Here is a 21,701-nt window from a genome sequence, read left to right on the forward strand (position 1 = left end):
ATGTTCCCAATATCCTTGCCTAGCTCTCTGAGAATATGCTATTTCAACTATCTGTTCTGTGCATCCAATTAGTTTCCCTATGTAAGTCATGTAAGTCCATCTGTAGTGTGGTTTTTTTTTTAACCTATCATGCTTTGGCTTCACAAGCATGTTGGGGCGCTAATATTGCACTGAGGAGGAGGAGGAGAGAAAAAAGCAAAAATCTAGGTCTTTATTGTACTCCTAAAAAAGATTACTGAGGTGTATGCGTGAAAGAGATGTGTACTTCAACACTCATCATACTGCGAGTCCTGCCCCTAGGAGAGGGGCTGTGGTCCCAGTGGTGAGCTGGGGACAGACATCGGGTCTGACTGTGGCCCTGCCCACCAACACAAGTTTCTCTGGACAGCACAGGGGAAGTACCCTGCAGTTTGCAGCTATTGCAGGGACTACCCAAAATGATGAAACAGAAGAATTCTCCTCAAAAGAAACTCCAGGAAGTAGTGACGGCTAACGAATTGATCAAAACCGATTTAAGCAATATAACAGAACAAGAATTTGGAATAATAGTCATAAAATTAATCGCTGGGCTTGAAAAAAGCATAGAGGACAGCAGAGAGTCTATTGATACACAGATCAAGGGACTAAAAAATAGTCATGAGGAATTAAAAAATGCTATCAATGAGGTGCATAATAAAATGGAGCCGGCCATAGCACAGATTCAAGAGGCAGAGGAGAGAATGGGTGAATTAGAAGATAAAATTATGGAAAAAGAGGAAGCTGAGAAAAAGAGAGATTAAAAAAATCCAGGAATATGAGGGGTGAGTTAGAGAACTAAGTAATGCAATCAAATGGAACAATATCCCTATCATCGGAATTCCAGAAGAAGAAGAGAGAGAAAGGGGCTGAAGGTGTACTTGAACAAATCATAGCTGAGAACTCCCTTGATCTGGGGAAGGAAACAGGCATTGAAATCTAAGAGGCACAGAGGAACTCCCTTCAGACGTAACTTGAATCGATCTTCTGCACAACACAGCATAGTGAAACTGGCAAAATACAAGGATGAAGAGAGAATTCTGAAAGCAGCTAGGGATAAACAGGCCTTAACATACAAAGGTAGACACATACGGGTAGTAGCAGACCTATCTACTGAAACTCGGCAGGCCAGAAAGGAATTGCAGGAAATCTTCAATGTGATGAACAGAAAACATATGCAGCCAAGAATCCTTTATCCAGGGGTGCCTGGGTGGCTCCATCGGTTAAGCGTCTGACTGCAGCTCAGGTCATGATCTCACAGCTTGTGAGTTCGAGCTCAGAGCCTAGAGCCTGCTCAGGATTCTGTGTCTCCCTCTCCCTCTCTCTCTGCCCCTCCCCCACTTGCATGCTCACTTGCTTGCTCTTTCAAAAATAAATAAACATTTAAAATAACTAAAAAAAAAAAAAAAAGAATCCTTTATCCAGCCAGTCTGTCATTCAGAATAGAAGGAGAGATAAAGGTTTTCCCAAACAAACAAAAACTAAAGGAATTCATCACCACCAAACCAGCCCTACAAGAGATCCTAAGGGGGATTCTGTGAATGAAATGTTGCAAGGACCACAAAGTACTAGAGACATCACTACAAACATGAAACCTACAGACATCACAATGACTCTAAACCCGTATCTTTCAATAACAACACTGAATGTAAATGGACTAAATGCTCCAACCAAAAGACACAGGGTATCAGAATGGATAAAAAAACAAGACCCATCTATTTGCTGTCTACAAGAGACTCATTTTAGACCTGAGGGCACCTTCAGATTGAAAGTGAGGGGATGGAGAACCATCTATCATGCTACTGGAAGTCAAAGGAAAGCTGGAGTAGCCATACTTACATCAGACAAACAAGACTTTAAATTAAAGGCTGTAACAAGAGGGGCGCCTGGGTGGCTCAGTCAGTTGAGCGTCCGACTTCAGCTCAGGTCACGATCTCACGGTTCGTGAGTTCGAGCCCCGCGTTGGGCTCTGGGCTGATGGCTCAGAGCCTGGAGCCTGCTTCCGATTCTGTGTCTCCCTCTCTCTCTGCCCCTCCCCCATTCATGCTCTGTCTCTCTCTGTCTCAAAAATAAATAAACATTAAAAAAATATTTAAAAAAAAAAATAAAGGCTGTAACAAGAGATGAAGAAGGGCATTATATAAAATTACAGGGTCTATCCATCAGGAAGAGCTAACAATTATAAATGTCTATGCGCCAAGTACAAGAGCCTCCAAATATATAAAACAATCAGAAAAATAAGCAACCTTATTGATAAGACTGTGATTATTGCAGGGGACTTTAATACAGCACTTGCAACAATGGATAGATCATCTAGACACAGGATCAATAAAGAAACAAGGGCCCAAACAAACAGATGGACTTGACAGATATATTTAGAACTCTGCATCCCAAAGCAACAGAATATACTTTCTTTTCGAGTGCACATGGAACATTCTCCAAGACAGATCACATACTGGGTCACAAAACAGCCCTTCATAAGTATACAAGAGTTGAGATCATACCATGCACACTTTCAGACCACAATGCTATGAAACTTGAAATCAACCACAGGAAAAAGTCTGGAAAACCCCCAAAGGCATGGAGGTTAAAGAACACCCTTCTAAAGAATGAATGGGTCAACCAGACAATTAGAGAAGAAATTAAAAAATATATGTAAACAAATGAAAATGAAAATACAACAATCCAAATGCTCTGGGATGCAGCAAAGGCAGTCCTGAGAGGAAAATACATTGCAATCCAGGCCTATCTCAAAAAACAAGAAAAATCCTAAATACAAAATCTAACACCACACCTAAAGGAAATAGAAGCAGAACAGCAAAGACACCCCAAACCCAGCAGAAAGAGAGAAATAATAAAGATCAGAGCAGAAATAAACAATATAGAATCTAAAAAAACTGTAGAGCAGATCAATGAAACTAAGAGTTGTTTTTTTTGAAAAAATAAACAAAATTGATACACCTTTAGGCAGGCTTCTCAAAAAGAAAAGGGAGAAGACCCAAATAGATAAAACCATGAATGAAAATGGAATAATTACAATCACTCAAAAATACAAGCAATTATCAGGGAAAACTATGAAAAATTATATGCCAACAAACTGGACACTGTGGAAGTAATGGACAAATTCCTAAGCACCCACACACTTCCAAAACTCAAACAGGAAGAAATAGAAAACTTGAATAGACCCATAAGCAGCAAAGAAATGGAATCAGTATCAAAAATCTCCCAACAAGTAAGAGTCCAGGACCACATGGCTTCCCTGGGGAATTCTACCAGACATTTAAAGCAGAGATAATACCTATCTTTCTGAAGCTGTTCCAAAAATTAGAAAGGGAAGGAAAACTTCCAGACTCATTCTATGAAGCCAGCATTACTTTGATTCCCAAACCACAGACCCAGGAAAAAAGGGAACTACAGGCCAATATCCCTGATGAATATGGATGCAAAAATTCTCAATAAGATACTAGCAAATAGAATTTAAGAGCATATAAAAAGAATTATTCACCATGATCAAGTGGGATTCATTGTGGGCTGCAGGGCTGGTTCGATATTCGCAAATCTATCAATGTGATACATCACATTAATAAAAGAAAAGATAAGAACCATATAATCCTGTCAACCGATGCAGAAAAAGCATTTGACAAAATTCAGCATCCTTTCTTAATAAAAACCCTCGACAAAGTCGGGATAGACGGAACATACTTAAACATCATAAAAGCCATTTATGAAAAGCCCACAGCTAATATCATCCTTGATGGGGAAAAACTGAGAGCTTTCCCCGAGATCAGGAACACGACAGGGATATCCACTCTCACCACTGTTGTTTAACATAGTGTTGGCAATGCTAGCATCAGCAATCAGACAACAAAAAGAAATCAAAGGCATCAAAATTGGGAAAGATGAAGTCAAGCTTTCACTTTTTGCAGATGACATGATATTATACATGGAAAACCCAACAGACTCCACCAAAAGTCTGCTAAAACTGATACATGAATTGAGCAAAGTTGCAGGATACAAAATTAACGTAATCAGTTGCATTCTTATACACCAATAATGAAGCAACAAAAAGACAAAAAAACTGATCCCATTCACAATTGCACCAAGAATCATAAAATACCTAGGAATAAACCTAATCAAAGATGTAAAAGACCTGTATGCTGAAAACTATAGAAAGCGTAGGATGGAAATTGAAGAAGATATAAAGAAATGGAAAAACATTCCATGCTCATGGATTGGAAGAATAAATATTGTTAAAAAGTTAATACTACCCAAAGCTGTCTACACATTCAATGAAATCCCAATCAAAATTGCATCAGCATTCTTCTCAAAGCTAGAACAAGCAATCCTAAAATTTGTACGGAAACACAAAAGGCCCTAAATAGCCGAAGTAATATTGAAGAAGACGACCAAAGTGGGAGGCAACACAATCCCAGACTTTAGCCTCTGCTACAAAGCTGTCATCATCAAGACAGTGTGGTATTGGCACAAAAACAGACACATAGACCAATGGAATAGAACAGAGACTCCAGAATTGGTCCCACAAAAGTATGGCCAACTAATCTTTGACAAAGCAGGAAAGAATATCCAATGGAAAAAAGACAGTCTCTTTAACAAATGGTGCTGAGAGAACTGGACAGAACATGCAGAAGAATGAAACTAGACCACTTTCTTACACCATTCACAAAAACAAACTCAAAATGGATGAAGGACCTGAATGTGAGACAGGCAACCATTAAAACCCTAGAGGAGAAAGCAGGAAAAAACCTCTCTGACCTCTCCTGCAGCAATTTCTTACTTGACACATCTCCAAAGGCAAGGGAACTAAAAGCAAAAATGAACTATTGGGACCTCATCAAGATAAAAAGCTGCACTGCAAGGAAACAATCAACAAAGTAAAAGGCAACCGACAGAATGGGAGAAGATATTTGCAAATGACATATTGGTCAATGGGCTAGTATCCAAAATCTATAAAGAACTCACCAAACTCCACACCCGAAAAACAAATAATCCAGTGAAGAAATGGCCAGAACATGAATAGACACTTCTCTAGAAGACATCCAGATGGCCAACAGGCACATGAAAAGATGCTCAACGTCACTCCTCATCAGGGAAATACAAATCAAAACCACACTGAGATATCACTTCATGCCAGTCAGAGTGGCTAAAATGAACATATCAGGAGACTTTAGATGCTGGAGAGGATGTGGAGAAACGGGAACCCTCTTGCACTGTTGGTGGGAATGCAAACTGGTGCAGCCGCTCTGGAAAACAGTGTGGAGGTTCCTCAAGAAAGTAAAAATAGACCTACCCTATGACCCAGCAATAGCACTGCTAGGAATTCGCCCAAGGGATACAGGAGTGCTGATGCATAGGGGCACTTGTACCCCAATGTTTATAGCAGCACTTTCAACAATAGCCAAATTATGGAAAGAGCCTAAATGTCCATCAACTGATGAATGGATAAAAAAGTTGTGGTTTATATATACAATGGAATAATACTACTTGGCAATAAGAAAGAATGAAATCTGGCTATTTGCAGCAACGGGGATGGAACTGGAGAGTGTTATGCTAAGTGAAATAAGTCATACAGAGAAAGACACCATATGTTTTTACTCTTATGTGGATCCTGAGACACTTAACAGAAGACCATGGTGGAGGGGAAGGAAAAAAAAAAAAGTTAGAGAGGGCGAGAGCCAAACTGTAAGAGACTCTTAAAAACTGAGAATAAACTGAGGGTTGATGTGGTGTGGGAGGGAGGGGAGGGTGGGTGATGGGCATTGAGGAGGGATGAGTACTGGGTGTTGTATGGAAACCAATTTGACAATAAATTTCATACAAAAAAAAAAAAGAAAAATGAATAAACATTAATAAAAATAAAGCAAATGTAAAGACTTAAAAAAAAAAAAAAAAGACTCATCATAACTGCAATCTGAGTTCAACCATTCCCTGTTCCCTCATCCAACTCTCCACTCTCCAGTTCCTTCTCCGCAACCACTCTTGTCACTAGAACACTGCCCTGCACTTCAGCCCTACTCTTGTCCAAATGGTTACTAGCAATAGCCATGTGAAATAAAAGACATTTTCACATACAAGGACACAAGATTCACTCCACCTGGATTCTCTCTAAAAGGATTATTGAAGGGTTTTGTAATTTTCTAGGAATTCTGGGAAATTCAAAGGGGTATAAAAAGGAAATAGTGGTCAACTAAAATCATAATTGTGAGTAATGCATGAGGAATGTAATGTACCCTACTTCTTTCATCTAACATTTTCACCTACAATTCAAATTCATTTAAAAATTTACGGACCAGTGGACCAGGACCACCAACTAAGGCTTTTATCAGAGCAAAATATAGTTTCTATTTATTTAAGCCAAGTAATTTTTTAGGACGAAACCTACTGCTAAAAATCCTTTTATTATTATTGCTTTCTAAACAGTTTCTTGTATTAATTTATACTTCCTACCTGCATACTAAGTACCTTTTATTAGAAGAAAAAAACATTGCAACTCTGAGATGAAAGATGGCCATCTCATAATTTATACACCTGTAGGTATGCTTTCAAACCCTTATTTTGATAAAATTTGAGAAACAAAAAACTAGGTCATAAACATTACTATCATACTTCTTTTTTCACTTAAAAATGTATCATAAACATTCTCTAAGGCAACAGAGTTCTAACTCATTTTGTTAAAAAGCTGTATAATATTCCATGGATACATAATGACAGCCTACCTCACCTCTCTTCCACCAGTGGACATTAAAGTCATTCTAGTTGTTCCCATCAGAGAAACTATAAATATCTGAGCGCACAGACACACATATACACGTACATACATGTACATCAGTAGTTTTCTATTAAAAAAAACCCATCTTAAAAAAATTTTTTTAATGTTTATTTTTGAGAGAGCGAGCAACAGACCACAAGTGGGGGAGGGACAGAGAGAGTGGGAGACACAGATTTGAAGCAGGCTCCAGTCTCCAAGCTGTGAGCACAGAGCCTGACGTAGGGCTTGAACTCACGAAACATGATAATGACCTGAGCTGAACACGGACGCTTAACCGACTAAGCCACCCAGATGCCCCCCACAAAAACCGCTCTTTAAAGTAATCCAAGTACCGCTGGATTAAAAGCAAGCATGTTCTTTTAATATATATTACCATATCTCATCCAAAAAAGTGCTAGCCATACAAACTCTCACCATCATTACATGAGTTTATATCTCCACATCCTTGGATTCTGAACAAAGGATCCAGAAAAGGGCATGCTGTTTAGCCACCACGAAAACCACCACCAATCAACCAACCAAAAAGACCCCCAGAAAACAAAAGATTACCTCAGATTACACTAACATGAACCTTTGTGAGGTCCTACTGATCCCAGAGTATGATACCCCTAAATAAAGGAAAATATACAATAGCAAAGGACCACCTAAGTCCTTTAAAAAGAAGAGTCACAAAAAAAAAAAAAAAAAGAGTTCTTGTAAGCAAGACTAATATACAATAGTTTTAAGGAACTCAAATAGAAAGAGGAAAGAGGACAAAGCAGGGTAAAGAAATCAGTTATTTTTTGTTTAGATCACTGCTTAGATGGTGACTTCTAAGAGAAAAGAAGCACCATAGTTTACTTCCATTTTGCACTCTAAGGCTCTGAACCTTCTAAGCGAAGAAGGTTTGAAAAAGAGAAAGAATGGAAAAGTAGGTCATTGTGATTCTTTGACATTCAAGAAGATAAGTACACATCTTTCTCAGATTAGGGCATGACTAAGAGAAACCTACCAGATCCAAAAGCTTTTCCAGAGTAGGAACACAGAGAAACCAACAAAGCAAACTCATAGAAACAATTTTTTTTTAATAGAGATAATAAGAACTATTATTTATAGTAGCATAACTGACTTACCTAGAAGAACAGGTACAAAACAAAAAAATGGATAGGACAAAACAAAACTAAAAAACTTTTAGAGTGTGCAATCAATGGCAGAACTAAAAGGATCTTGCTTATTAGACTTATAATACAATTTATTACATTTAATGGGCAAGTAATAATTGGCATTTGGGGAAAAGGTATGCTTGAAGGCAGTAAAATAAAAAAATAAAGTGATAACTGATCATCCAAAGAGATAATCAAGAATTAACTATATAAACTTTATTTCATTAATGAAATAGTCTTTTAAAAATGTTAACATTTTTAATTACCAAAGGGCCTTAAAATATTCATTATGCTTATGAAGCAAAATATTAAACATCCAAGTAATTATTATTTACCTTTGCAACAGTGGGTATTTTATTTTCTTTTGGAACAGCGAAGTGTTTTCTTTTCTCTTCTGACCTGTAAGTTTTTATTTCTTCTTCTCCCTTTGCAGTTCTCCATTCTTCCTGCCTACTGAAAGAGAATTATAAGTCACACGTTAATCTAGAATTATTATAAATGATTTCTGAAAGGTATGTTCAGTGTCAGAGAAGGAATGCTACCCCTGATAATTTTCTTTTCAGGCAGAGGATATGATAACCATTTCTAAGTTTAAATGCATAGGCTATGAGCTCTAGACATTTGTCATTAAATGACTGGAATACTGGAAAGACAGATGGTCTACTTGAACTTGATACTACTGTTTCTGCTTATGGTCCCTAGCAAATCAAGTACTCAGTCCTGGGAACATGGTTATTCCTAAGGTAACTACTCCAAGGGTAGAAATTGTATTTTTTAATATTATGTCAGTGTAGGGCTGTGATGATCTTTGGGCTGTGATGATCTCTTGTGCCCATGGATAGCTAGAATCTTAAAAAAAGAATTAGAAGAGAACCTTGAGGGTGAACTAATATAACTTCTAATGCCCTGAAAGAACTATGTCCTCTGCAATGAAAAGTAGGTATAGCTTCAGCTATTGAAAAAACTTCAACTCATTCCAGGCATCAAGCTGAAAGTGAGCAACAGAAAAAAAGTTGAAGAACATTAATTGTGAACTTTAATTTCATGGAACCTCGCTTACAATTGCAAGAGAATTTTATTTTTTACTTTAATTCCTTACACCTTTAAAGTTTTTGACCTGCAGGGCTATTTAATATTTGAACTTTAATTTTTCCCTGGAGATTTCAGTTGGAAGGGAGTTAATATTCAAACTTGGAATAGCTCTATAATGTGGATATTTTATTACTAGAGTATATGAATGTTGTCATTTTACTTAACTGAAGAATCTCTAATGCAGCTGGTCATAATTCTAAATGGAAAATAGAGTAAATTTAAATCTTGTAAAAAGAATGGCCTTGATTTAATTTTTTGTTTGATCTTGATTTCTTATTTATTTTTTTAGTTTATTCATTTTGAGAGAGAGAGTGAGCAAGCAAGCATGCACGCAAGCACATGCCCAAGTTTGGGGAGAGGAAGAGAGAATCCCAGGAAGGCTCTGCACTTTCAGCACAGAGCCTGAAGCACAGCCCGAACCCACGAACCATGAGGTCATGACCCTAGCCAAAGTCAGATGTTTAACCGACTGAGCCACCCAGGAGCCCCATTATTTATTCTTTTTAAATTAAATTTATTGGAATAACCATAGAGTCACATATAGTTTTAAGAAATAATACAGAAATTCCTTGTCTCCTTTACCCAGTTTTCCCCAATAGTATTTTGCAAAACTATAATACGCTATCACAACTTGGATGTTGACACTGATACAACATATTAATACTATTCAGAATTCCCCAGTTTTTCTTCTACTCATGTGTGTATGTATATTTAGTTCTATTCCAGTTTATCAATGTGCAAGTTTGTGTATCCATTACCCCAGTCAAGATAGAGAACATTTCCATCACTACAAAGATCCCTTGTGGTATACTTTTAATTATCATGCCCACACCTTTGTATTCCCTCTCAGCACCTCCTCTCCACAAAGTCTAGGACCACTAATTGGTTATCCACCTCTATACTTCTATCATTTTAAGAACAGTCCATAAATAATAAAGTGTGTAGCCTTTTGAGGCTGATTTCCCACTCAGCATTATTTCTTCAAGATTCATTCAATCTGTTTATCAATAAGTCATTCCTTTTTATTGCAAAGTAGTGTTCCATAGTGTGGATATAGCTAATATGTTTAACCATGCACTCACTAAACGACATCTGGATTGTTTATAGGTTTTGGCTATTACAAATAAAGTTGCTATACACTTTGGTACAGGTTTTTGTGTGAACACAAGTTATCATTTCTTTGGGATAAATGCCCAAGATGCAATTACTGGATAATATGGTAGTTACACATTTAGATTTCTTTAAAAAGTGCCAAACTGCTTTCTAGAGTGGCTGTAATATTTTACATTCCCACCTGTAATGCATGAATAATCCAGTTTCTCCACACTCTCCTTAGCACTCAGTGCTATTATTACATTTTAGCCATTCTGCTGGGTATACAGAAATTATTTCCTTGTGTTTTTAATTTGCATCTTGCTAATGGCTAATGTCAAGTATCTTTTTACATGCTTACTTGCCACCTGTATATCCTTTTTGATAAAATGTTCTTGTCTACTGCCCATTTTCTGACTGGATTGTTTTATTCACTGCTGAGTTTTGAGAGTTCTTTATATACTATAGACAATAATCTGTTAGAATCCAATCAGTGCATTTGCATTTAATTTTAATTAACGTAATAGGTCTAACCCACTTAAGAGCCTTCTAGGGGCAAACTGTAAACTACCTACCAGGGGGGAATATCCCAGGAAAATTCTCAAAGTGAGAGTACTAAGTATTGGGGGAAAAGCTCCAGGAAGTCATTGGTCACAGCCTTGCTTGACCATCAGCTCAATGGTTAAGCACAATGTAAAAAGGATAAAAAGACAACATATGAAGAGAAATACATCTTCCCCACTCCTCTGGTTTCTTCCCAATCTTATGCTCTTATTTGCAATGTATACATTCTGTTCTGCATTTTAAAGAATCAAACCTGCTTGCCTCACATGGGGTGAAATACTGTGATCCAGTGCTACTGGTGTTTAGGGTTCAGGACTAGGAACACAAGTTCATGCAGATAAAACCCTCATCCTCCACAGTTGTAGCAATAATAAAGAGTAACATTCGGATTTCATATCCCATTCTTTTTTGTTTTCAGTTACTACAGAACTATTGTTAAAAAGATGCGTGTTACTTATACCCCCTTCAAACCTTAACATTAGAATTAAAAGGTAGACAAAAATCCAACTAAAAATATACCATGAGGGGCGCCTGGGTGGCTCAGTTGGTTGAGCGTCTGACTTCGGTTCAGGTTATGATCTCATGGTCTGTGAGTTCGAGCCCCGCGTCAGGCTCTGTGCTGACAGCTCAGAGCCTGGAGCCTGCTTTGGATTCTGTGTTTCCCTCTCTCTGACCCTCCCCCGTTCATGCTCTGTCTCTATCTCAAAAATAAATAAACATTAAAAAAAAAAAAAAAAAATATATATATATATATATACACCATGAGAGTTAATTTTTTATTAACATCTGGGTAGACTTGTCATCAAGTAACGTTGCTGTTCAAATTTATACTTTATTTCTATAATTAATCTTAAATCCTGACACAAATTTCAAGTATTGTCCAATCAAGAAGCATAATCTATATAAACATTCAGGTTAAAAGGGTTTTTAATTTTATTTATCTATTTATTACTGAAGTTTATTTATTTGAGAGACAGACAGAAAAAGACTATGCACGAGAAGGGGAGGGGGGCAGAGAGAAAAGGGAGGGACAGAGAATCCCAAGCAGGCCCCATGCTGCCAGTGCAGAGCCTGATACAATGCAGGGCTCAACCTCAGGAACTGCAAGATCATGATCTGAGCCGAAATCAAGAGTCGGACGCTTAACCGACTGAGCCACCCAGGCACCCTTAAAAGTGTTTTTAAATTGTATCATTACTATCTTTTGAGTTCAAGTCCGCTTATAAATGGATTTTTGTTTTTAGAAGATTAAACAAATTTTTTTTTAATGTTTATTTGTTTTTGAGAGAAAGAGAGCATGAGTGGGGAAGGGACAAACAAAGAGGGAGACAAAGAATCTGAAACAGGCTCCAGGTTCTGAACTGTCAGCACAGAGCCCGGCATGGGCTCGAAGTTGGGAACAGCAAGATCACGACTTAGGCTGAAGTCAGATGCTCAACCAACTGAGTCACCAGGTACTCCACATGTGGATTTTTTACAGTAAAGTAGTATAAGTGCATTTTCTCTTCCTTTTGATTTTCTTAATAACATTTTCTTTTCCCTAGCTTACTTCATTATAAGAATACCATACATAATACATATAATACACAAAACATGTGTTAGCTAACTGTGTTATTAGTTGAGCTTCTGGGTAGTCAAAAGTTATATGCAAATTTAGTCATACAGGGGTCAGCATCCCAACTCCCATGTTGTTCCAGGGTCAACTTTAAGTTAGTACTAGCTGGGTTCATATGGACCACATTCATGAATAATGCATTAGTAAATCAAAAGAAATCAAAAGCAACTGGATATAAAGTTCTTTCATAACATGGACCTTCAGAACAGAATTATATCAAATCAAAATTTATATATGTATACATCCAAATATAAAAAATAATCATTAAGGAATCATTTTGATATATAAAAAATGATTATATAATGTATTACCAATAAATACCACGCATTTCACTATATTTATAATTCCACTATAATTATTTCATTATAATTTCACTATAATTACCTATATATGGTGTGCAGAGCAAAATCCATAAAAAATTATAACTTCATGAAATATATGTGTTTTTTTTGTTTTTTTAATTTTTTTTAACGTTTATTTATTTTTTTGAGACAGAGAGAGACAGAGCATGAACAGGGGAGGAGCAGAGAGAGAGGGAAACACAGAATCCGAAACAGGCTCCAGGCTGAGCTGTCAGCACAGAGCCCGACGCGGGGCTCGAACTCACGGACCATGAGATCATGACCTGAGCCGAAGTCGGACGCTTAACCGACCAAGCCACCCAGGCGCCCCGATGAAATATATGTTTTAAAATATAGTTAAACAAGATAAACTAAGATTTAAATATGCTGCTCACCTTAACCCCCCCCATCCACATCTTTCACATGAATCATTTGCATGAATCATTCTAGAAAAGGACATAATTGAAACTTAACTTTCCTTCAGAGTCATGGCTAGTTTAAAACACTAGCTCTTCAGATAAATTTAAAATAAATTAGAAATTTGAAAAGGTACTTTGAAGGCTATAATTCAAAATGAACATAAACAACTGCAGTACATAAACTTCACAACCCCCCTTACCTGGCTACACCGGCTGATAGCTCAGGTACCACAACCCTTCGACTCCAAGCTACCAGATCCCGCTCTGTGGCTATTTCACTCCTTGGTGCATTGCTGTGCATCTGCCGTACACCTTCAATTTGTCCACTACGTCTTAGTCCTACATTTGGTGGTGAATGAACCTCTGAGGTAGAACTTACAGAGCCTAAATGAAAAAATTAATATAGTAAGTTCTAGTTAGAAACATAAGCTTATAACAGAAAAAACAAAATCTATACTATCTTCCACATGAAACTTCATATTAAGGCAAACAAACTACCAAATCAGGAACCAGACCACAGGCAAAAGTTTAATGAAAACAAAACACAGTTATTCAGTTAATTAAATAAGCTAATGAATCATAACTACTGACTGTAAACATGTAAAATCATTAATTTTTAAAATATGCTTTGTACTCTGGGAAACCTATGTAAGAAGCAAAAACAGATAAACCCAAAATATTTATGGTTCATAAATTTGCTTTAACTTTTCTCTTAAAATAATATGTTACAGTAGGGTGACGAGATATTTGAGAATGTGGAATGTATTTCATACACTATTGAATACATTTATTTTTTAAGTTTTTCTAGGTTCTACACGTTTACTATGGGAAATCTGAAGAATATATCTATTTAAAGACTCATTATCTACAGTTTGAAACCTTAAGAGGGTTTTCTTAGCTATTATGTGTTTTTAAAAACATGATCATTCTGGCAGCCAAATATTTCATTTAATGGATGTGCCATGAATTTGTTTCATCGCCTCTTTACTGTTTAAACTATTACAATTTTTAAAATATTTTACTTAAAGCAATCACTGCTTACCTCTATTTAAACGGCTGGTATTACTGATACCTGCTTCACTAGAACGTCTCAGGTCTTGCTCCTGTTGTAGTCTTTGAATCATGCTGTCCAGTGGGCTGATCTCCTGGTTTGCTTGCTGACTTAAAACTTGATTCAGTCCTATTTAATACCACATAAAATGCTAAGGACACTTTAGTCCACTAGTCAAACCATTTTACTAATTGAGCTCACTTTGAGTCCTGAATTAAACATAAATTTTTATGTTTATGTGTGCGCGCGCACACACACACACACACACACACACACCAGGAACATGACAACGCAAACCTAATTTACTACAAATAACAGTGACATGGATAACTTACTGTTTACCATGATTCAGACACTCATATAATCCTCACAATAATTCAGTAAGATACGTATTATTAACTCCACTTACAGATGAGAAAACCAAAATAATTACTCAAAGTTACATATCTGGTAAATGGCAAAAGTAGGATTTCATCTTAGACCAGTTTCTTTTAAAAAAGGCAAATCTCATTACCCAACTTTCTCAAAAAAACTTTACTGCTTCATTTATTCACCAAATCCTTGAGTGTCTATTATGTGTTTGGAACTATACCAAAGAAGTGAGGATGCAGTGGTGAGTAGAATTCAAGGTCCTTGACTTTAAGCGCTGACATCCTAATGGAAAAGTTGGAACAATAAATCCATATAAAAAATGCAGACTGAAAAATGTTAAAGATGATAATGAGAAAAAGAAAATGGGGAAGAGAGATGGGAACTACTTATGGTGAGTCAGAAAAGTCAAAGAAGCCCTCTTTGAGAAGGCAGCATTTGAGCTAAGACTTGAAGAAAAAGAATCAGTCGTCCAGGTGAAGAGCAAGAAAGTGAACACTCCAGACAGAAAGTAAGAATTGGAACAAAGCCTCAGGTAGGTAGGAACTTGGTGTGTTTTAACCCACCATAATTTTCCAGCATCAACTTTCACCTGTATCCGTCATATGGGACTACTTGACTCTTCTGCTCTCCTAACAGGATAAACACCTTTATGCTTTGGAGATTTTAACCACAATACTCCCAGTTCAAGTATAAATCTGAAAAACACTAACTTATCCTTCAAGCACCAACTGAAATGGCAACTCTATGATACTTCCTCTGTGAAATCTTTCCAGACTACCCCTGAAACACTTAGCTGCTATCCTCTTTCATTTCCTCAAGCCCAATATAAAAAGGAAGCCCACTAGATAGTTCCTCAAAAGCATGGATTGCTTTATTTACCTTAATATTCTAATTTTAAATAGGGATATAAGAATGTTCAATCCTGCTGAATAGATAAAAAATGTGTATTGAGATACATGAAAACATTGCCATGAGAAAAAAGGAGCAATTAGTATTGGGTGTGTGGGTATTTAAGAGATGGATTTCTAGAGTGGGCTGGGAACAGAAGATACAAAGGACATTCTGAAATGAAGAATTAGTAGTAAGGAAGGTATAAGGAAAGGGAAAATTACATGTATTAATAAGCACATAATGTTATTTCATTTTATGAGAGAAGTAAAATTCAATGGGATAAAATGAACTTGCCCGAAGTCACAGAGCTACAAAGTGGTAAAAGTAGAGGTAAAAGTTAAAATGCCTGTGGATGTTCCTTTCCTGTTAGGCTGCTGGGTAGTGTCTCATGTCTGAACATCAGTGACTAATCTGATAGTTCAAGTTATAACTGAAGCAGCATATTTAAAAAGTGCACTGCTCAAATACAAATTTAACAGTGTAAAATATAAACTGCACTGAAGCCAACTTATTATCATAACAGCCATCTATTTTTACCTAATTCTAAGGGATTTCCACAATAAATTTTATTGCAGATTTAGATTTACAAATAAAAATATAGTTACAAATGATGCTAAAAATATTTTCCTTCTGTCCTACATTACACTAGGTTAAGTCTAAAATAATGGAAAAAAAAATGAAGTTTACCTTGAATTTTGTGACCTAGAACACTTAATCTTATGACTCACGTTGAAGCCATAATTATTGCTATGGGTTCTCTTGTGGTCCTGTACTAAAAACTGGTGTCTAACTTACTGTCAAGAACAGGAGCACTCTTTTACTGTAAGGGCAGCTTAGTATGGAAGAAAGAATGCACTAAAAGTCAGAGCTGGATTTAAAGTCCCGGTGGTTCCATATACTTAAATAAGACATGTTACTAAATTTTCATTTTCTCAACTTTTAGAATAAGGATGCCATATATATATCTATATATGATATTATTTATGAAAGTCCAATACAAACTGTTAAATGGAAGAAAAAAGTGATAACCATGATAATCATGTTGCACTGATATTTTAATTATTTCTCTTTCCTTGAAATCCCAGCCTAGGTACCTATTTTGAGACCTGGGCAAGATTTGACCTTGCCAGTTCCCCTCCAAGAGACTGAAGACATTTATCTTAATTTCAGTCCCATGATCAAGACTTCTTTAATAATTGAGACTTCTCTAATTTTATACTTGCCTAGATTTCTCAAATACTACCTGTTCTCTAATTTGAATATTTGCCTAGATTTCTCAAATACTACCTGTTCTTAGATTCTTTGAGTTTGTGCTATGTCCATGTATGAGACATTTTAGTTTCACATATTTCAGACATTCAGGCCTGCTGGATTGTACTACTCACTGCAAGTAGCAGCAGGGACTATTCTTCTAATGCTTCTCCTCACCTTCCATCCTTAGTGGGCATATCTACTTTAAAGAGTAGCCCTTCCTACCCAATATGTTCACCTTCATTGCAATTTCATGCCCAATCCTTAATGGAAAATAAGAGATGCGCTCTCTGTAATACAGTGAGATGGGTTTTTTGATGCAGCCTTAATAGAATCTAAATCCATTATTTCAAAGTTACTCAGTACATATTACATCCCATATGTGTCCTTTCCATCTACTTAGAACTTTTGTCCATTATGCTAGCGTTCAGAACTTAAAATATTTTCATAAGCATTTTTCTAATCTAAAATATAACAGATTCATATATTAGAAAACTGGTTTAATCTTCTTTATAGGGTCTCTCCATTACTTTCACTTCATTAATTATTCCCACATTTTTTGTCAAAAGGAAAGGTCTGCAGACCTTGTTTCCATTTCAACTTCCTTTCAATTCTTCAACTAATTTTACTTTTACTCTCCATTACTTCACTAATAAGCTCTCAACACTTTTGCCCCTAACTTAATTAAAATTGTTAAAAGTTGATCACTTCTTAAAATAATCTTTGATATGAACGGGCTATCTAGTCTTAATCTTTCACCTCATACTATTATTCCCTTCAAGAACATGTATCACAAGTTTTAACTATTTGTTTACAACTGTGTTTATGAATTTTACTCCAGGAGAACAAGGATTGTGTCTGTTTAATTCACTACTGAAAACCAGTTTAGAGGTGTTACAGAGAAGATTCTCAATATATGCTGTTGAATAAATAAATAAATGACCAAGATTATTGCTCTCCAATGTTCCTTAGTTATCTTGTAGTACATACTTAAGCATTATTCAAAAGACTTAAGAGAAATTTTTAAAAATCACTTTACTTCCCATTTGTTCAAAATAGTAACAAAATTTTACCCAATTAGCAGTTTTACAGGACATCAGTAGAAATGGAAAATTTGGCAGTCTATGAAAATGAGCATTTACCTGAGGAAGTTACTCCCATTTGAGGGATGAGTTGCTCCTCCCTACAATTTTCACGACCAGGAACTAATCTCTGATATCTTGATGGATGAGGGTTACCATCAACATCAACCAAAAAAGGAGGAGGCATGAGGTGAGGTGCTTGCTGAGTCTGTTCATCTAACACAAAGTTGTTGGCATCACGAATAAGGGGCCGATAATCACTATGAAAGAACATCTGATCTGCTATCTGTAAAAAGAAAAGACCCATAAAAGACAAGGAAAATAAAAATTTATCATTGATAAATTTCTAATGGAAGGCAATGTTTTAATGTAAATCATGGTATTAAGCAACAATATAAAAGAATATTCTTGAGTTAATGGTAAAGAAATCTTTACTATATTTTTACATTAAATTTTATGATCAGAAAAGCAGCTGCTCTCAATTTTCTCTGGAACAGGGAAAAGACTGTATACATAAAACACTAACATAATTAAAGTTGTGTAATTTCAAATTAAATGGTAAAATAAAATCTAGGTATAAATCATTCAGGGGTACTATTACTTTCATAGAGCTACCATGCATTATCTTATTTTTTAAATTATTAAACAGTAATTGTTTTAGCATTTTGCAAGGGGAAATCACTCAATGAATATATTCCTTGAATTAAACTCTAATGCAATCACTTATACAATTTAAGAAAACTCTTAAGTATACTGTACATGTGACTTATATTAACCTAAAAATCAACATGACAAGATTTTCCAAGAGTTAATAAGCATTTTCGCTAAAGAATTTTTTTTTTAAATTAACACAAAATTATTAACATGAACTCATGCCTGACACATCTGTAACTTCACAATTTTATTGATTTGGTATTTCTTAAACTATGACCTATTCAATTTTTAAGTCTTTTAATCAATGAACTTAAATAGGCTCTTTAGTATTTAAAAATATTAGCTACATCAGTGGGTCATACATTTTTGGGAATCATATAAAAGCTACAGATTTTTACCCCAGGTAAATAAATGTATTTTATCCATATAGATAAAACATTTTACATAATTTCAGAGTCTCTCTATGGACAACCTCTCTCATGCCCAGCTTTAGAATTACAAGCTAGATTGCTCTAGCAACCTAAGTAAAAAGTTATTCTTTCTGAAATATAGATGACTGAATAAAATATTATCTAATGTCTATTACAGAGAAGAGGAATTTAACAACTGCTATGTTCACTGAAACTTAAGTCTCTAGAATACTTAAAATATGATTGTTAAAGCATAAATGATGCTTACCCACCCCTGAAGAAGAAATACAACCCCTAAGCATCCACAGATTAAAAACAAAAACAAAGAAAAGAAGAAGAAGAAGAAGAAGAAGAAGAAGAAGAAGAAGAAGAATCATCATCATCATCATCATCATCATCATCATCATCATACTCTACCTTGTCATATTTGCTACTGGAGCCAAAACCAAAAATTAGAAGATGTCCATGAGAGTCTGTGCATGCAAAATGCTGACCATCAGGAGAGCATTTGCAGTCAAATACTGCACCATGTCCTTGGCCTTCAATCTGAAATATATTTAACCAACAATCAGAAAGGTACCATTAAAATAAAAAGACTGGTCATTACTGTTACTAAAATTTTATGGTAAAAGATATGTAAAAGTATACATCCCAATGAAGTGAAGATTAAGTATAACACAGTACAATAACAAAATTTGTGAATATTCATGAAAAGTGCCAGATTAATAGCCTTGAAAAACAAAGTGTTTTCTTTATGCACACACAGACCACACACAATTCAGGAAATAAAACATCAATCTCCCCCACCCATAGAATTCTGCTTCATGTCTTTAAGCCACATTTAAAATGTAATTGCACCTTGCATTCCAACTTATCTGCATTTAATCAAGCCCTTTCAGCAAAGGCTGACAATGTGTAGTAACTGTAGCGATTTTTTCTTAACTCTTGGAAGTAGTAGCCAGAGATTATTGTTCACAAGACACTAAATTTTTTCCTTTTGGTAATAAATTCCCTTGATGGTCTGACTCATCTTTTAAATGGTGAATTTCAAAGGTTAAAGAAAAGGTTTTTTTTACCTGATAATTGTTTTCTGTTTTCCAGTTCCATTAATCCAGAACGAATGGGTTTCTCCCTGCAACCTGTCAATCAAACAGAGGTGGCCAATCACCACTCTGAATTTTTTTTGCTCTCAGTGCTTCTTCAGACTATGTTCCAGTTGAAAACTTCTTTAGCAGTGTTCTGAAAGAGGTAAAAGTTCTACCCTATCTAAAGCACATCTAGGGACTGAATTTCAGAAAACAACTAAAATAGGGAGTCGACTCCCTAACAAATAACAACTAAGGATGATTTTCAACAAATGCGATTGGATTTCTGGATTAGCAGAATCGGAACACACACACATTATCAGGTAAGAAATACCTCCTCTCTGTTCCGGTATCCACTGATCTAGAACAACTGAAATGTACTAGTACTATCCCAATATTCCAGGAAATGCTTAGAGAAGAGAGAAATGGTAATTTTCTTTTTTTAGTGTTAAAAATATGGCATAGGGATGGATGTGTAGTTCACCAAAAATGGAAGTGAAGTTAAAATTCAGAAGAAAAGTTAATTTCTCAAGGAAAGTTTGCATTGTGGTCAAAAGAGAAACTATCACTCTAAAAGAAAGGGCTCTGCCTAAGAAGTTAACATAATATCACAAATGGGACTGACTCAAAAAGAAAACTAGTTTTTCTTCAGCTTTTTGAAAAGAAGGAAAGAGACCACTGGTGTTTATTAATGTTTTGGATAGTGGTAATAATGTGAAAGAAATAAGAATTTTCTTAAAATTAATCATATGAAAATTGGTAAACTTACCTAATGACTAATACACTTAAAGATTTACCATACAAGGAAGAAAATGGTTATGAAGAAGGTTGGAGGATAAGACAGTAGAGAAAGGGAACTGATTCCAAGTCTTGCTTAAAACTATTCAAAAAGAGAAAGAATAGAATGATTTCTCCTAAGTAGCATACAAGCATTAGGAGATACACACATCTTAGTATATGCCAAAAATGAAAGACTACAAAAAAAGAAGTGTCAGGGTTCAGGTCTTTCTTTTTCAATGTTTTCTGACCAAATAAAAAGTTACACAAACTATTATAAGCAAGTAACCACTTGAAAAAGTTTACCTCTAGACAGAATTTCATATAAAAAATTCAAGACAATTCAAATTGCCTTGGCAATTGTTACATGTTTTATCTCAGTCATTCCAAATTTCACAAAAAATGAAAGTGAAAACAAAAAAGCAACTACTTTATAAATCTACTCTATTATAATAAATGCTCCCCAAAATGTAATACTATTATTTTAAGTCTAAGTTTACAATTCTAAGTACACAGTAGAACAGAGGAAGAGATCTGAAACAAGTCTGATCAGCAATGACAAAGGATATTTAATAGATGTTCATAAGCATGGTATCCTTTACATGTTTAGGCAACCCCACTCTACACATTTTCTTTCCTTTTCTTTTTTTTTTTTTTTTTTTTTTTTTTTTGTGGAGTGGGCTGTATGATGATTAATCAACCCTATTTCCATTTAATCTACCAATGTTGCCACATTTATAGTTAGTAGATCTCTAAAAGAATAATGGGGAGATGTGGAACTTATAAAATTCTAAAGAAGCAAAGAAAAAAATCAGTCCTACTGAGGGTCACTGTCTTTCCTATATAACACATGATGTTTGAATATGTCAGGACAGTACCAATTTTCTTGGTTTAAGGCATCTGTTATGACTTTCATACGGACAAAATAAAAGTATATTTCCAGAACATCAGAAAAAAGTAAAAGCACATTATCTGGCTTAACCATTATTCATTAAAGAAGGCATTGAAAGAATCTACTCATGAATCAGAAAAGGTGTCCATAACCTTATTAAAATGCCAAA

General features: G+C 35.5%; 1 protein-coding gene and 1 long non-coding RNA gene across 10 annotated transcripts in view; one reads left to right on the plus strand and one right to left on the minus strand.

Moving 5' to 3' along the window:
• Positions 1-21,701, minus strand: part of LOC102951886 (pleckstrin homology domain interacting protein) — a 138,501-nt gene that overhangs the window by 49,533 nt on the left and 67,267 nt on the right. For 2 of the 3 annotated variants that reach the window (XM_042986702.1, XM_042986701.1), the window contains exons 16-20: positions 19,196-19,324; positions 17,775-18,000; positions 14,110-14,247; positions 13,268-13,451; positions 8,280-8,394 (exon numbers count right to left, since the gene is read on the minus strand). In XM_042986702.1, coding sequence (XP_042842636.1) covers positions 8,280-8,394; positions 13,268-13,451; positions 14,110-14,247; positions 17,775-18,000; positions 19,196-19,324 — 792 coding nt within the window. Of the gene's footprint in view, positions 1-8,279; positions 8,398-13,267; positions 13,452-14,109; positions 14,248-17,774; positions 18,001-19,195; positions 19,325-21,701 lie in introns of all 3 variants that reach the window. The other variant, XM_042986700.1, reaches the window with a different exon arrangement.
• The window catches only part of LOC122238676, a 53,987-nt gene that overhangs the window by 1,541 nt on the left and 30,745 nt on the right, over positions 1-21,701 (plus strand). For 4 of the 7 annotated variants that reach the window (XR_006217717.1, XR_006217722.1, XR_006217716.1 and 1 more), the window contains exons 2-4: positions 17,714-17,904; positions 18,957-19,354; positions 19,880-20,186. This is a non-coding gene — a long non-coding RNA (uncharacterized LOC122238676). The remainder of the gene's footprint in view (positions 1-17,713; positions 17,905-18,956; positions 19,355-19,879; positions 20,187-21,701) is intronic. The other 3 variants (XR_006217718.1, XR_006217720.1, XR_006217719.1) reach the window with 3 other exon arrangements.

The sequence above is a fragment of the Panthera tigris genome, chromosome B2 (assembly GCF_018350195.1).
Source record: "Panthera tigris isolate Pti1 chromosome B2, P.tigris_Pti1_mat1.1, whole genome shotgun sequence".
NCBI classification, from domain to species: Eukaryota; Metazoa; Chordata; class Mammalia; order Carnivora; family Felidae; genus Panthera; species Panthera tigris.